Source organism: Protopterus annectens, chromosome 3.part1 (assembly GCF_019279795.1).
Source record: "Protopterus annectens isolate FY-2018-M chromosome 3.part1, PAN1.0, whole genome shotgun sequence".
In the NCBI taxonomy this organism is placed as follows: Eukaryota; Metazoa; Chordata; order Ceratodontiformes; family Protopteridae; genus Protopterus; species Protopterus annectens.
Genome location: NC_056732.1, coordinates 83,197,078 through 83,215,689, shown reverse-complemented (window position 1 = coordinate 83,215,689; position 18,612 = coordinate 83,197,078). Strand labels below are relative to the sequence as shown.

The 18,612-nt window shown below is 36.6% G+C and overlaps 1 protein-coding gene across 2 annotated transcripts in view; it reads left to right on the top strand.

Moving 5' to 3' along the window:
* The window catches only part of LOC122798011 (fer-1-like protein 6), a 1,810,759-nt gene that overhangs the window by 1,556,808 nt on the left and 235,339 nt on the right, over positions 1-18,612 (top strand). For both annotated transcript variants that reach the window (XM_044066595.1, XM_044066597.1), the window contains exon 35: positions 17,557-17,699. In XM_044066595.1, the coding sequence (XP_043922530.1) occupies positions 17,557-17,699 (143 nt within the window). The remainder of the gene's footprint in view (positions 1-17,556; positions 17,700-18,612) is intronic.

Genomic DNA, 18,612 nt, shown 5'->3' with positions numbered 1-18,612 from the left:
TGTCATATGTGGACAGGCTCAAATCACTATCACGCTACTCGGTATCATACAGATTGCTCAGAAGTGATCTGTGTCTCACCTACAAGGCAATCTCAGACCCTGCTCTACTAGAGATGCTCCATATCCATAATTCTAACTCCTTGTGCATTACCCAATCAAAAGGCATAAATCTAATATGTGACATTAAAGAAACCTGCATGGTTTGTCTCCCATTGACTGTCCTGTCTCTGGAAGAAACTCCCCATGCACGTCAAACAAAGTATGTCAATGACACTCTTCAAATGCAGCCTTGGATGGGAAACCACAAATCTGTCCCAGGGATTCCACCTGTGTCCCTCACTGACAGGGGCAACAGGTGCTGATTGAGGTTTCTTTTTTGGGGATAAACTCTGAGCTAGGCTTGTAAGGGCTCCAGGGCCATTAGCCTAGTAATCTCCTATGATCCTATGAAAATAAACTGTCCAATCACAAATGCATTGTACTGCTCTTAGAAATGCCTGTTTAATATTTTTTCCTGGACTACTGCATTCTGACTGCTATCAGCTTTGACCCAGGGAGTACAATTCCCTATAGCAAAAGAAACTGTTGTGTATAAAGTGTGTGAATGCCCTGCTACAAATAAAGAAAACTACCTTAGTTCATTTTAAGATTCAGGAAACATCTCCACCGCCAATTATCACCAAAGAACAAGTTGCCATTGTGCTCTCTAAAGCTAAAAACACAGTTTCAATGGGCCCTGACAATATACCAAGTTGCCTCTTAAACAGCTTAAATCAGGACATATCAAGCCCATTAGGATCTTTATTTAACCACAGCCTTTGGAATGGCTTTGTCCCGATAGAGTGGAGGACAGCAACAATTATCCCTCTGCATAAAGGGGGACCATCTACTGACCCGGGAAATTACAGACCCATAAGTTTGACTAGTCTTATATGAAGGCCATGGAAAGAATAATCATGAACCTGATAAATAATAGCATAGGAGACCTCCAAACACTGAACCCAGGCCAATTTGGCTTTGTCAAGAGCAGGTCATGCCTAATGAATCTGGTGGATTTGTTTGAGAAAGTCACTAAGGCCATAGAAGAGGGTAAAACAGTTCACACCACCTACCTTGACCTGTCTGAGGCATTTGATACAATTCCCCACTCAGGTATTATAAATAAACTCAGAAAACTGGGCATAAATCCCTATGTCACCAGATGGATAGCCAATTGCCTCACAGACAGGACACATGTGGTTAAAGTCGGTGAATCCAGATCCAGCAAGAGGCTAGTTACTAGTGGAGTGCCACAGGGCTCAGTACTGGGACCACTCCTGTTAAGAATACACTTTTCTGAAGTCAAGGCAAATGTGGAAGGCCTCTGGATAACAAAGTTTACCAAAGACCACAAACTGGGGGGGGGGGCAATTATTGAATCCCCCAATTAAGTAGAATTGAATCCCCCAATTAAGTAGATATCCTTCAGGATGGTCTAGATCAGACAAATGATTAGTGCCAGAACCATGGCCTGAAACTAAATGCAAACAAATGCATTATCATACCCTTTGGAAAGTCAAATACCCCTGCAAATTACAGCATGAATAGCACATTCCTTAGATTAGACTCAGAGATGAGAGATCAAGATATACAGATAGATAGTAGCCTAAACTTTGTCCACCAAGTGTCCAGAGCATACCTCCCAACTTCTTAAAGCAAGAAATCTGGACAAATTCATAAAAATGGGGAGACAAAGGCCCAAAAATAGGAACAATTTTTAAATATTACTCTTACAAACTTAAAAGATTGATAAAATAACAGGTTTTTCATTAACGTGAATTTTTTGAATGTTGTGAAGTCTGAAACTCAAATGTCTGTCATTTTTCTGAATTAAGTCCGCAACGATTTGGCAGGGATTTGCCAGAAATCCAAAATGTTATGAGGAATATTCCAAAATGATGAGGCAAAAATCTGGATATTCTGCAAAAATCTGAAAAGTTGAGGGGTATTTTTCACAGTGGTGATGAAATCCTTTTATGTGGCACAACTTATAAGTAAAGATATGGCATCCAAATCCAAGGAGATTATAGTCTCACTGTAGAAGGCCCTCATTAGACCAATAATCTTGTACAGTGCTCCATTTGCATTATAATTGACTTACAGCAGCTGGAACGACCTCAGAGGCTCCTCACAAAGAAAATACAGGGGTAACCTATGCCTGACCTGCAAGGCACTCACAAACCCAGCCTTGATGGAACTGCTGCACATCCTCAAGTCAAATAGCATGAGGGTCACCCAATCTAGGGATCTTAACATAGTCAGCGACTCAAACAAAACATGCTGGAAAGACAGATATGTGTCTCAGAGATCGCTCCTTCTTTGGAACAGGCTTCCTAGTCACATTAAGCAGAACCCTTCCCTGGCCCTCTTCAAATGCAATTTAGATTAATGGATGGGGAATCACAAATTCGCACCTGTGGTTGTGCTTATGATCCCTTATGGACTGGGGCAGTCTATAAGATACTCAATACACAGGCACAAATCCATGCCATCCACTTGTCCCTAGGTGCCTTATGAAGGGTAAAATCAGGTTATATTGGCAAGGCTTGTAAGGGCCTTTAAGCCATTAGCCTAGTAATTCCCTATGAACCTTTATGTATTTTAAAATTCCATGCCTACCATAACTCCTCACGTCAACAGTGTTACCCCTTCTCTTCCATCTGTGCTTTTTTCCCCTTCTTTTTCTTTTTCTTTTTTTTTTATTGTCGTTTTTTGGAACTGAGTTTCATATTTTGCTCATCATTTAATGGACTACTTTGGATTATTTGTTTGTGAAGTAAGTTGTGATCTGGAAAGAACATTTAGTGTAGTAAAATGGCTCTACAATTATTTTTTTTTATTTTGAATTTGTTTAAATATTTTTTTTTGAGTCCACTTCGATATTTAACTATCAAAGAATTATGTCTGAGTACTGTTTTTCTGTGCCTTTTTTGCTAACTTTTATTGTGCTATCATTATTTTGTAAATGTTTACTATGTGTTTTTACTTTAAATAATACTAATAAAGATACATATTAAAATATTTGGCCACGGTGGTGCAGAGGGTAGCATTGTCGCCTCACAGCAAGAGGTTCTCCCATTCGATTCTTGGCTGGAGCGCCTTCTGTGTAGAGTCTGCATGTCCTCCCCGCGGTCGAATGATGATAAAGACATGCAGATAGGTGCGAGCATGAATGGATGTGTCTTCTTTGAAGGTTGGCTGTCGGGCTGACAACTTGGCACAGTAAAAATCCTCTGCCAATCATTAGCGGACTGGAGTTCCGCTGTGGTGACCCCTAACCGGGAAAAGCTGAAAGACATTACTATTAAAATATTTGGATTTGTGTATCAGTTTCTGGTTTGGTATACTTACTTCACTATGTAATTGTAATGGGTATGAGGTTAAACACATAAATAAAGCTGAAACTGAAGTTCATGTTGTCCAATCCTTTTATATCTGACTCCCAGCATGAATAAAATCATTTAGATTCTTTTAAGAGTTTGCTTTTCTGGAGGACAAGGCCCCTACACCCCTTACACCCCCTATCTCTTTCTCTATATATGGGTCTATTTCACTTAGTTGACAGTTTAAAATGTCAAAATTCACATGCTTGAGACTTTATGATCGACATTTTAAATTGGATTTAGGATCAGGGAAAGTGCCCTTTTCCCCACTGTAGTGTTAACTCAGAGCTGGTATATATAAGAAATCTGGACAATGCCATTAATAAAAGTTGGACAAAGGCCCAAAAATAGGGACAATTTTTAAATATTGCTCTTACAAACTTAGAAAGTTAATAGAATAACAGGTTTGACATTAGCATGAATTTTCTGAATGGTATAAAGTCTGAAACTCAAAACATCTGTCATTATTTTTTAACTTCCCTCTTTATAAAGATTTGCCACTAATTTGCTAGAAAACCACAATTTTTTGAAGAACCGACCAAAAATATGAGACAAAAATCTCGGCATTCTGAGAAAATATGTACAGTTGAAAGGTATGAGCAGGGGGTGTGAGGGTACAGGGGGGCTTACCACTTGCAAAAATGCTGTTTGTGTTATATTCTGGTTTTTGACTTTTTAAAATGTTGATGACATGGTCTTGCTCTTGTGATTTTTCAATATTTTAAAAAGTCAATCAAATGAAATAGATCTATATATATATATATATATATATATATATATTATTTTTAATAAATATATATATATATATATATATATATATATATATATATATATATATATATATATATATATATATATATATATATATATATATATATATATATATATATATATATATCTATATATATATATATATATATACATATATACATACATACATATTATATATGGTGTACAGTCAAAATATCGCAGTTGAAGTGTGCGACAATGGATATCCGAAAGTAAGTTTCCACAGGTTTGTATGTGCAGAAAAAAGCATGCCAAATGCATGACAGTGAATGGTATTGTGCATTCACTGTTGTGAATTTGGCATACTGAGTGGAGATTGCACTATAGTGGGGATTGGGAAATGTACCCTTTCCCTCACTGTAGTGCGATCTTGGAGTTTGTATATATAAGTAGCAGAGGGTGTGGGGATGCAGGGGGGCTTGCCCCCCTGCAAAATGTGTGTTGTTTGACACCAGGTGAGGTGGTATCTTCAAAAAATCGAATTGTCAACGTTTTTTCCGTTCATTCTTTTTCTCGGTTGCTATCATAATTTTCGACAATGTTTTTCAAGCACATAAGTACTCTCAACAAACATGTTTGAAATTATGATAGTAAACTATTATATATATATATATATATATATATATATATATATATATATATATATATATATATATATATATATGTGTGTGTGTGTGTGTGTGTGTGTGTTTTTTATATATATATATATATATATATATATATATATATATATATATATATATATATATATATATATATACACACACACATATATATATATATATATATATATATATACACACACACATATATATATATATATATATATATATATATATATATATATATATATATACATACACACACACACACACACACACACACACACATATATATATATATATATATATATATATATATATATATATATGTATATATTTCCCCCCCCTAAGGTTCCACCATGATGGCAAAGGGAAAATCTGTAGTACATTGACAATTTCGACCTTCATGAGAAAACGCAGTAGCTGTCATACATTAGTGATGATGGCACAAATGAGTGTTGATCACTACTCTTTCATGGACAAGCCTAGATCCCAACTCTTCTACATATTCCTGCCACCTTTTTTTCAATACCTTCTGCCTCTGGTAAATCTCTGCTATCTGTGTCCTTTATCATGCCCGTTTGTACTTGCCAGTTTCTGTAATAACAGCAGCTTCCTTGAAGAGCTGTCCTATTTTTTCCCATTATCAGTTATAGTCACCCACAACTGTTAAATCACTCTTGTATTATATCCAGTATTTTTGTTTATGATTGTTCTTACTTTTTTATTGCTAGTATCTAGGTGTGACTACATGTTATGTATAGCAAAGACTGATTATTTGTATGGTATTTTAACCATTGCTAGATATCCTGTTTATTCCAATTGGCATAATTTATTAGATTGTGTAAATTACTGCTCCTTTCTGTCACAAATAGAAATGGAATGTGAATGATGTGTTAGTAGCCTGCTCTATTCAGTTTCAGATTTTCGTTTTTTGAAAAGATGTGTTTATTGCAAGCAGCAATGATGGTTTGCATTATTTTTAAATTAGATAGATAAAGTTGCCTTTAATTGAAGAGTGAATACTATTGTTCTTTAATACTAAGAGCTTAAATGTCAAATTTATATTCACAGGTCATTCAGTGTAGCAATATGTTGAAAATTAAACATCAAGGTAGCTTTTCTGACTTTATTTTGGGCTTTAGTTTGGTGATTTATGACAACTTGTTGAAGGACATTTCAATGACAGCAGCATGAAATTAAATCACTATATGCCACTTTCATCAAACCTAAAAGTATTTCTTTTTGTAGAGGTAGAAAAAACCCTGCCCCTTTCATGTGGGGAGAAAATCCTACCCAGAGCCACTAAATATTGGGAAAACGTACAAACTCCATTACTACTGCATGTGGCTTTTAGCAAAATTATTGGGTAGTATCAGCACTTTCTAAAAGTGCCTACATACATCTTTTGACTTTCCTCTAATGATGGCACATGGAATGAGCTCTAAATATTGTAAAATAAATCCCAGAGCTTCTATGAACTTGTCCCAAGTCCAAGGTTTAAGAATATAGAAAACAATAAATAACATGAGCTAGATAGCATAAGCACATAATTTGACTCATTTGAATGATTATATGTCGGCATAATTAATGTATTCAGATTAACCTGTAATAGATTGATTTGGCCTAGACATAGTGAGAATACCCATTACCCCCATGAGTTTAGGAGAAGTAAGTGCTGTCATATAAAGGAAGTGCTGTTGACTGGTGCTTATTGTAACTCCACTATTCTAGATCTACATAATTACTGAATGATGTTAGAGTTTTCATTAACAGATTTTAGGAAAGTTCCCTAGTCTGAATGAGGAATGTCACCATGAGGATGAAATTAACTGACTATGACTGTTCCCACTCATTTATGATAAGATAAGACAAGATTCCTTTATTGTCTTTGCAGAAGTACAACAAAAGTTGTCACAATCCTACTAAGGAGCAGTCACATATAATGAACATGAATAAATAAGTGAATGCAATACAACACAATACTGAACAATACAATATAATGCAATGCAGTAAACAACTGTGTTATTGTCTTAGGAGAGGGGGATTATGTATACACCTTAGTTATATTTATGCAAAATGATTTATGACTATCTCATACTGCCTTGTAATTTCCATTTAATAAGATTATGCAAACCAGAAAAAAATAGTGGAAAAGAAATATTTTTGTTTTAAGCCATTGTTAGTGCCTCAGTATCTCATATAAAGTATTGAATGTTTCTGTTTGATAATATAAGCTCCTATTGCAGGGGTGAGAAACATTTGAGGCAGAGGTTCATCATGAAAAATGTTTTTTGAAGATGCTAGTTCAATAAACAAGTCTTAAGTTAGTTAGCCTTTTGCAGTAGATGAATGGAAAGCTTATCACTCATGAAATAAATAATGTGCAGTTTCTTCTATCTGTGCTAGTACCAACTCCATGTTCCATTTATTTCATTTTTATTGCATTGCATTTGCCTGATGGCAGAAGGAGGCAATAGGCCTATCTAGTCTGTGCTTTAAGTTAATTCATGATTCTCCCTCCCCTCCATCTACATTCCCCCCTCATTTCTTCTTCTTCTGGTCCATACCATCTTGAACGTCTTCATGGATTCTCTCTCCACCACCCATTCTAGGAGTTCATTCCCAGGATTGCCAGTCATTATTATGATGAACTGATTTCACACATCCAAAGAGAAGATCTGTTCTTTTTCTCTCTGAACTTTCTCATCAGCAAACACCCTGCACATCTCATTTTTCCACATCAAGCTCCCACTCTTTTCTGGTGTCAGGTGAGAAGATGTTTAGTTCTAGTCTCTTGAGATATCACTTCTACTACATCCCCTGTACCATTCTGGAGGATTTATTCTGGAATTCTTTCCATAGCCTGATATCCCTTTTCTTGAATGGCTTGAGGAAGTGGGTGTAGTAGTCAAGTTTCAGTCCAGATGAGAGTGACACTCCCACATCATTTTACTGCAGACATGTCATCATTTCCATTGTTGAGACTGGCACTTTACATAATAGCTTTAGCATACCTGGTGCACTATTTTGAATTTATCTGCATGTAACCTCTACTTTCATCTTACAAAATCCTTACATAGATTCTTCTTTTCATTGTCCACTGCAGCCATCAACATCTAGTCATCTCACCTGGTCCCAGGAGCATACTCTGCAGTATGGTTTACTGAATCACACTCCGTGGAATCCAATTTGCGTGAAGTCCGAAGAACAGAATGATGAAAATGCCGAACACCAATATTTCTGAATGACAAATCTCACCCCCTTCTCGCCCCATGTCAACACTTGTTCCTACGTCCAGAGCAGTAGGGACTTTCAAATTCAGCATTTATTTTGGGTATACCAGAATTCGTCATTTCAACTTTTCGCGGATGTGAGTCGATGATACGATGACTTGACCGAGTTTGATTCAGTAAAATGATAGTAAGCACTGCAGTACTCCACTATCCATTTTCCTTATTCCTGATATTGTCCCTCTCAATGTAACTACATGTGTCCTGCAATGTAAGTACACAACAATCTGCTTCTTTAGTCCTTATCTCAACACCGCTACTCCAGCTTTCCGAGCAGCCAGGTCAACATTATAGCTCGAGTCCAGCTAGACTACTTCACTTTCTATGACCTTGACATGTGTTTTTCTGTAACCTAATCATAACATTGGATCAGTTTTGTCTGACAGCTCTTTTTGACACTGTACTTGTGTCAGGTGTTTTTCTAGAGGTTATTTTGCTCTAAGAAAGCTGCCAGCCATTTCTTCAAGATTCTTTCTGTGATTTTCCCTGCAACTGATGCTAAGTTAGCAAGTTTCCATCACCCTGTACTTTTCTCACTCCTTCCTGTACTTGTACACGAATGCTGCATTTGCTGACTCCCTGTCCTCTGGCATTTTGCCATTCATTTGTTGAAATCCTCACTCATGGACCTGCTAGTACACTGGACAGTTTTTCTGGTCACTATAAGGCAGTATGTACTTTCTCTACTTTACCCTTCTTCAGTAACCCAGTTCTTTTTCAGCATCTTTTCTCGGTATGTCAGTGTCTATCTACTGATCTCTGCACCTAACCCCACCTGCCTCCAATGCATCTCACCTTTCCAAAATTTCACAAAATGACCATATAGATTTCATCTCATATTTTTGATCTGCCCCTTTTAAAATATGATTATCGATTATCTATTTTGTTCACTAAACAATGACAGACATTGCCACAAGTAAAGGATTAGAAGGTACTGTCAGCATAGTTTTTTTTGTAAATCTAGCATCACTACTGTTTACTTAAATATGACACAGTTATTATGGACTTGGGTATGCACATTGATAACAGACTTCCTTTGACCACTATACCTTTCCAATGGTTAGAAATCCTTATACCTTGCTCAACTTGTCCTTCATAGTATCTTCTTAATGTTTAAAGAAGTTATAATCCCACTTTATTCATGCCTTATTGGGACCATCATTGAATATAATGCATCCTTCAGCATATACCTTACTAAATACCTAAATCACCTTCAAATATCTCAATGTTTCCTCATAGAAGGAAAGAAAGATTTCATGTCTTAATACCCCTTCTCTGGTAGGTTAAAAACCTTGTCCCTGTACCATACAAACTCCTGTTGGTTGATCTTGCTTTGTTTTTTGCACTTTTTTGAACTCCTTAACCTAAACAGAAACAATGGTAAAGCAAACACCTGTTTTAGAGACCTAAATCTATACTACCACATCAACAATACCAGAAGTTATAACAGGTATCTAATCCATGGCATGTTCTGTTTCTGGAAAATGTGCCCTGATAAATAAAGGAAAGCAATTCCTTGGTAACCTTTACAACTAGTCTGGATGACTTGATGGGTGATCACAAATTTTCACTAGGGATGTGTGAAAAAAAGTCTACTTAAATGGAGATATTGTACACCACCACAACTGACACACATTGCCATTAACAGATCTATGGTCACAGTGGTACTGACCCCCAGCTAAGCATTCCTAGATAGTTTCTCTGCACTTACTAATGCAACAGAGATCCTTGCAGCAAACTCATTCATTTGGAGCTCATCTCTCAATTTCATACAGTAATGTAATGCCAAAATATCTTCTAGTGGTGAAAGCACTTCATGAAATTACACATAAACTGCTTCATCATGGCTCATGCATCCGTCTTTATAGAACAGTAATCATAAATCAGTCATGCTATCACTGAAAGCTTGCGGCTGTCAGTGTCTGTATCATGCTGGCTCTGGTTCTGACTCACTGTGAATTTAGACCAGGACGTTAATCACATTACCCAGCAATGCATCTGCTCCTAGATTGGGGGTTTCTCCACACAATTCCTGTGAATACCACCCACAACCCATAACCAGATCATGACTCCAAAAGACTAACATAAGTAATAACAGCTAGAATGAAAGTATGATTGCTTATAGCATTCAGCATTATTCATCGAGTTATCATCTGGAGCATTTAATTTAATTGAACGAGCTTACAGTGATGCATAGATTGTGTTTCTATACTGGATATAGAAGGGGAAAGGGAAAACTTAATCCAACATGGACAGTACTCATACTCCAATAAAGAGTGTTGAAAATAATTAAGAAGTTTGTTACCCATCATTTGACATAATTACAGTTGTATTAATTCTTCCTTATGGAATTTGCCCACAGTGCAGTTTGCTTTGGATTAAACAAATATGCAAATACAAAACATACTGCAGTGTAGACTGTTTATAAAAATGCCACAGATGACATCCACAGCTGCCAGCCTGCGAACAACTCTTCCATAGTGTGTATGATCACTTTTTGCAAGGTGAAGGATGTGCAGTTTCTAAACAGATTATATGTCTCTCAGCTGGTGGCACTCACTGTAGCCAAAATGTAGATGAATGGATGACAGTACTGCTGTACCATGTATCATTCAGCTCTATGGTCTAATAAATGCAGTGGGTAGTGCTGCATGCTGAGTGGCCAGCGGGCCAAATGGCATGGAGATCCACTTTGGTAGATTAGGTGCAATGCAGTTCTACCACGTTGGTAGGTTAATTGTCAGTTAGTATTTTGATTGATCATTATGCAAGTTTTTAGGGAAAAAATCCAAGTAGGTAGGACCTGGAAACAGACATTTCCAATGTGGCATTTGTATTCATTCAACACAGTTAATTAAGTCTTACATTATACAGAAATCACTCTCAGTTTTCACACAGTGACACAGTGGGTAGTGTTGTCAACTCCCAGCAAGAGGTTCTCAGGTCCAATTGTCAGCTGGGATGCCTTCATTGCAGAGTCTGCATGTCCTCCCTGTGTTCATGTGGATTTCTTCTGGGTGCTCCAGTTTCCTCACACATTCTAAAAACATGCGATAGGTGTATTGGATACTCTAAATTGGCCTTAGGTGTGTGTGTGTGTGTGTGTGTGTGTGTGTGTGTGTGTGTGTGTGTGTGTGTGTGTGTGTGTGTGTGTGTGTGTGAGTGTGAGGTGTGTAAGAACTGCAGTGGCAGGGCTACCCACTCAGCAGTGTAAAACATTGGTCTAGATGACTATCACTGTTGAAGTGACACCCTGACCCCATGTGCAAAAATGGGAAGAAGGGGTTGTGGATGGATGGATGGATGGATGGATGGATGGATGGATGGATGGACTCTCAATTTTCATTTGTTTGTATTATTACATTTTACTATGTTTATTAAGCCAGTTAGTTACTTTAAAATATAGTTGGTATATCATCAGTTTAAAGAGCAAGACCTGTATTTTTACTTCAGATATATTTAACATTTTGGAATTTTAAAACTGATTGCCAATATATTAAAAGTGTTTGTGGTGGGGAAAAATAACCATAAATTTTCTGTTTTAGTAGCTTCTCAAATACAGATTGTTGTGGCTACCAAACCACTTTCTGTGAGGAATACAAAATGCTTGTGCCAGATGTGTTTCTTTGAGTAATACTTGATTTACAATGAGCATGTATTACAGAACAACCAATCATTATTCATGTTGTTGAATACTAATTATCTTAGTTTGCATAATTTAGCTTAATTGATAAGAAAAGAGGCCATACCTATGAGATACTCTACCGCTCAACTTCTTTGATAAAGAATTCTGGTCAAAGCTAAAAATGATGGGGGGGGGGGGCAAAGGTCCAAAATCAGGCACAGCTTGTAAAGATCATTCTGTTTCACTTAAAAGTTTAATAGAACAACAGGGTTTGAATCAATGTGCATTTTCAAAATGATAAGATGTATGAAACACATGTCTGGTATTGTTGACTGACAAAAATCAGAAAAATAAAGTAGAAGGGACAAGGCAAAAATGTAAGGTAATATCAGGGGGGAACTCTGCAAAATTTTCAGTAGTGGAGAGGTATGTGAGATATAAATGCCTTTTGTCGTGTGATCTTGAAACACTGATTTTTTTACAAGTTTTGATGGAGAGAATAAAACCCAAGAGTTCATAGGATCATAGGTTCATAGATTATTACTCAGTAGTTATCAGACATATCATTTGTAACTTAGCCAAAGCAGTTCCCACTATATGGTACCCTTTCCTTAAGACTGTGTGGCCAAACCTGTAAGACACTTACTGTTACCCATCCATTAGTCTATCCTGCATTTAAGGAGTCTAGGGAGCTACTTTGTTTAATGTGAAGGGGGCAGTCTGTTAAAGAGGAGCAGGATCTATCTTGCCAAAATGCTCTATTTATGTTTTGGTTTAGGATGGTGGCATTACAAGCTTTGTGGTCATGTAGGACAAGGTCAGATGAGGAAATTTAAGCTAAGAGTCTGTATTTGCCAGAAATGAGAGGCAACGTTTTAATACAGTCAGCATAGCTTATGAAACGTATGCACTTGAAATCCTCAATGACAAAACATTATTGTTCTCAAGTCGGGCCATGTGTTTGGACAGGTACATATAGAATTAGAAAATTAGAAATATAGTTTAGTAAGGACCTGATAAGAGACGAATATGGAGGGATGATAACATCTCTGACTCTAAAACACATGCCTTCTTTGATCAGCTGGGCCAGGTATCAGGACTTTCTAACAGTAGTATATATATGGTGGTCAGAGGAGAGTTTATTTTTTACAAAAAGGTGCTTCATTTTCTGTTGACTGTCACTTTTAAGGGCAGATGTCACTTAAAACAGGACAACTCGTGCACCTGCCACATAAGGGCAAGATGCATGCTTGATATTTAGCTTTGCAACATCATCCAGGCAACATTTGTTTCAACATGTTAGTCCTTCTTGAAAGATCTTGGTGTTCTCCTGACACACGATAATTGCCCCATGTTTTTAGCTATCTACTATCCTGGACAGCCGAAGAGTTCTGACATCAAAAGAAGTAAATTCCAAATGAGAGTTGCCTCAACTCTGAGCTGTGGGGAACCCCACAAAGAACAGGTTTTTAGAGAAAGTGCACCACCAATTATGATTTCTTAGTACAATCTGACTATTAGTATATAAGAAACCTTTTATTACTGTTACTCAGTTGCACCTATGTTATCCCAATCTTCCATTGTCATTGCCATATACAAAACCTCAGCTCCTTTGTCATCTATTGTTGTTGTCATTAAAATGTGGCTGCTGCCTGTATCTCTCTAATTGACATTGTCATTAATTGTAAAAGGATCAGCCTCACAAGTCCTCTACACAGCGTCACATTTGTGCATGTTACGGTGCTACTGGTTTTCAGTCAGATTCCTTTGAATGATGCCAGACCCCCTATGTTTAGATGATATAATTCATTTTCTCTGAATGCCTTTGAATAGCATTATCTAGTCTTGGCAGCTTGTTAAGCTATGGGTCAATAATAATGAACTAATTTTTGCACTCTGGTGTTTTGCCTTTCCTATATTTTTCTACCACTGCATTTCTGATCATCAGCTGCCACTGGTGCCTCTCTTCATTCACTAGGTTTACCCTCCTGCTTTCATTGGACATAACTTTGGCCCACACTCAGGCTGATGAGGAGATCATGGTGCCCTGGTGCAGCTTCTTATTGCTGGGTTTTTTTTTGCTTTTTTTCCTTTAACACCTCTTTACTGTGCATGACCCATGAAGCCTGTTAATCAACCCCTCACTTCCTGAAGGGGTTTACATCAGCAATTCACTCTGCCCACCCTCTGGAAGTACTTTGCAATAGTTTTCCATGGACTCTGTGGTTATTGGTTTCCATGGACTCTGCCAGGGATATCATATCACTTTCTGGCCCTGTGCATGAGCTGCTCCTCATTCCCTCTCAGGACACGGTAGGTCATCATTCCTGCCAGCACCTGAAATGCCAAACTGATGACTGAACCCAGGTCACCTGCATCACATGCATTTATTTCTTTATCCCACAATGCTGCCTATACCTTCTCTATTTTTACTGTTCCATATTCAGGAGTGTGGCTTATCAGACAGTCAGGAACAGGGTTTTGTCTTGGTTGATAACTTGGACTCTTTGGTCCCAATAACACAGGTTGTCTTTGAGTATTCTGATTTTCTGTCTGCTCCCTAAACTTGCTGGTTGATGAACTGTGCTATAGTTTTATTCAAATTTTCCATTCTTTGAAGGACTTTCTGGTGTCAGAATTTGTTAAATATATGCTTTGTTCAGTGCTTAAATTGACAAAGTCTGCAATGCCTAATGTGAGTCAAGAGGGAATGGCTGGTAATGGCAACATTTTCAATTATAATGAAAGTCTCAGCATTGATACTGAGTGTGTGCCATGTCAGTGTTTTCAGGTTAGAGTTAGAGTAAAGGCTAAAGAAGGGGATAGATGTAATGAAATAGTTTAATATTTCTGTGTTTGATGTGTACATGTGTTTGTGTGCCTTGTTTAGTGATACTGCTAGAGTAAGACTGTTTAGCATCCTAATGTGTAGGGCTACAGCTAGGGGCAAGGGTACAGTTGGTGTGAGGGTTAGCATACATGAGTCAGTTGCTGCAGGGAGGCCTACCCTTACTCATGTGTGTGTGTCTGGTAATATTCACCACAGCCGTTCACCTGCCCCTACCCCCAACTCTACATATTAAGGCATACCTCTCAACCTCTAAGAGCAAAAAATCTGAGCAAAGCTAAAAATAATGAGTAACAGAAGTACAAAATCAGGGACAATTTTTAAATATTGCTTTTACAAAATTAGACATTTGCTATAATAATAGCTTTTAGCTTAGCATGCACTTACTGAAGGATATGAAGTCTGAAACTCAGTGTATGTTATTATTTAGTGACTACAAACATAAGAGATTTGCCGAAAAAACATAACTTTTATGAGGAACAGACCATAAATATGAAGCAAAAATCTGGACAGTTGACAGGTATGAGTTAAGATGCTAATCACCCTTTTCTTAACAGCACCTCTATTTAGGCAGATCATATAGGTATGTTAGTGGCTGATTTTTTTTGTTCTGTTTCCATTCCAATCAGTTTAGTGATTCAAGGAAGTACTGTTTCATAGAAAGTTAAGTTCAACTATTATTTTTATTTAAGGGTGTTCCGAGGATATGTACATGTGCAACAAACAGTAGTATACTCACATGTATATCTATCTTGGTCTATCTATCTACCTATCTATCTATCTATGTATCTATCTATCTATATATCTATCTATCTATCTATCTAGCTATCTATCTATCTGTACTACTATTTGTTGCTTAAGCACACATATCCTCAGAACACCCTTAAATAAAAATAATAGTTATATATATGGCTATACTTACTTTAATTGACAAAACAACAAGGACGATGGCAAGATCGTCAACCACAAAACATCAGCAATGCGAATGTCAGCACATTACCACACATGCTTCAAGAAAGAACCTTGGAGTATGCAAACTTCAAAAAAAAAATATTTTTTGAAGGGAGGCAAGCCCCCCCATACTACCCATGTGAGAGACTGCACCCCCCCCACTCCCCCTGCTAATTATATATACTAAATCACAGAGTGCACAATCCGTGGGGAAAGGAAATATACCCCTACCTGGTGAGTGCCTGTCTAGTGCACTTGTCAACCAAATGTGGTCGATTAAACATACATTGACAATCTGGAATTTCAAACAAATGCCTGACTCCTTATATTCATGCACACACACACACACACACACACACATATATATATATATATATATATATATATATATATATATATATATATATATATATATATGTATATAATGTGTGTGTCTGTGTGTGTGTGTATATAAAATAATTATTAATATAATATTTACCTTCAGCCCTCACTATTGTAGTGTAGCCAAAAAAGGTGTGAAAAGAAGCACCTCACTTGTACAGACTCTTTAAGAAACATAGGTATTATTTTTTTCAAATAAAAACTTTGGGGATAACCATGGTGATTATGACAAGACTATTGACTTGCTTATTAGAATTCTAACCCTAGGTATATGCAACCTTTTACAGATTTAATGCAATATTCTTCTAAAAGTTATTTCTAGTGTCTTCTTATGAATCACAAAAAAGTAGGGTTCTCTAAAGATATCACTGAGATATCAATGAATGCTGCAAATATTTCTACGAATCTGAAATGTCTTTGTTAATCTGATCACCGTAACATCTGTAAAAGCAAGATACAGAATTATGAATGATCATTTTAAATACCACCACTAACTAAATTAATTTAATTATCTCTAGTGAAAGTCTAAAAAGCTACCTCATTCATATATATTAGGGATTTACTTTACATTACCAAAAGTCCATATTGCTGAAGACAAATTTACTGAGACAAGAATAACAAAATGTAAAATGCTGACCTGCATAATTTTTCCCAGGGCAAGTTAACACTTTCCCAAAACTACACTAAAACACACCATATTTTCTGAATCCCACTTAGGTGGGGGGGGGGGAGGGCTATGCCTCCCACCCCAACTATCTATATATATATATATATATATATATATATATATATATATATATATATATATATATATATATATATATATATATATATATATATATATATATATATATATATGGGTCTACCTGAGATGGTCGACAGGCCATATGATCGAAACTCATTTGGTCGACAGTTCATTTGGTCGACAGGCAGATTTGCCCCCCTCCCCAATATTGTGCGACCATGGAGTTGACATATATAGTTAGGGGGCATAGCCCCCCACATTGGGGGGTGTGGGGGGGTGAAGCCCCCCACATAACATGCTTGTCAACCAAATGAACTGTCGACCAAATGAGTTTCGATCATATGGCCTGTCGACCATCTCAGGTAGACCCATATATATATATATATATATATATATATATATATATATATATATATATATATATATATATGTATAAATATATACCAGCTCCAGGATTGCACTACAGTGGGGAAAAGACAATTTTTCCCATTTTCGGCAAGTGTTTACTTGCCCTGGGAAAAAAAAAACATGGTTCAGCATTTTAAGTTACGTTATTCTCATCTCGGCAAATTTGTCTTTGGCGTTATAAACTTTCAGTAAGGTGAAGTAGACCCATATATTAGATAGTAATAACAATTTCCATAAACAGTAAACAAATAAAAATCTCAAATATTTACATAACTTGTGACTGTAAGTTTTGTTCATCTGTGAATGACTTAATAACATGCAACAGAAAACAGAATATTTTTGAATATATTTACAAAATTAATTATTAAAGAATAATGTAAAACTACTGGATCAGAAATAAGAGTTTTTACTTAAAGCCCTTTTTTCCCCAACATGTTATCAGCAAAACCTCAGTATACTTTTCTTTATTAACTTTATTTTCTCTTCTTTTAGAGGAAAGAGTAGAATCGCATGAGCACCTTGCTTTGAAAGTTTTACATTCCTGGTCTGACATCTCAGGAATTGGATGCAGGTTAGTTCCTGAGCACATTGAAACTCGGCCTTTGTATCATAAGGACAAGCCTGGCATGGAACAGGTAAAGTATCTGATGATTTTTTGATATTGCAATTCTTTTAATGAAATTCATCTGCTAAATGTCAGTGTTAAGTTTTGTAACTAGACCAAACGATTCTAATGCCTCAAATGTTAAAATATATATGCAAAATCCAACCCAGTCTTACAAGAACACCCACTTTTTAAGGGTCTACATCATAAACACGAAAACACGTATGTGTGACTACACATATGTTGGCACATAAAGCGTGAATGCTGTAAACAACGAATGGCCACGTCCTTGAATTTTTTTCCAAGTGAAAACATTCACGCTGCTGTTCGCAAAAAAAAAAAGTTAGAATCCCGAATCAGGTGGGAGGGCTTCGACCCCCATACCCCCCACACACACCCTAACTAAATATACCAACTCAGAAATGACACTGCAGTGAAGGAAAGGGCGACACCATGTTGTTGGCCACCTACCTCTTCACTCTGTGACATACTCATCGAATTGCTTAAATGCAGTTTGATGAGTATATGTCGCTCATTACATATTTGCTTTTCAGCCATTTTGTGCTTACGATATAGACTCCTTTTTAATACTGTATTAGGCTGTATGCATTTTAAATCAGCTCTATGTGACTGCAACATTCTGGTCAGTAAATTATTTACTCATGCAAATTGTCTGATTCCACTCGAGCATTAGAGATGTGCAAATATTAATGGGGTAACTTATCCACTGTATTTTTAGATTCTGTCAATCTGTAGTTTATCTAATATCTATATTTCTTTTCAGTTTACTTTTCATTCCTAGAGAGATTTGCATGAGAATTCTTACATGTAATAGAGAGTTGTATTGCTATACTCTGGGAAACATTAGTTGCTCACTATCATATTTTGATTTCTGTATGTTAAACAAAATTGGACAAAATTGTTGCTTTAACAAATATTTGAAT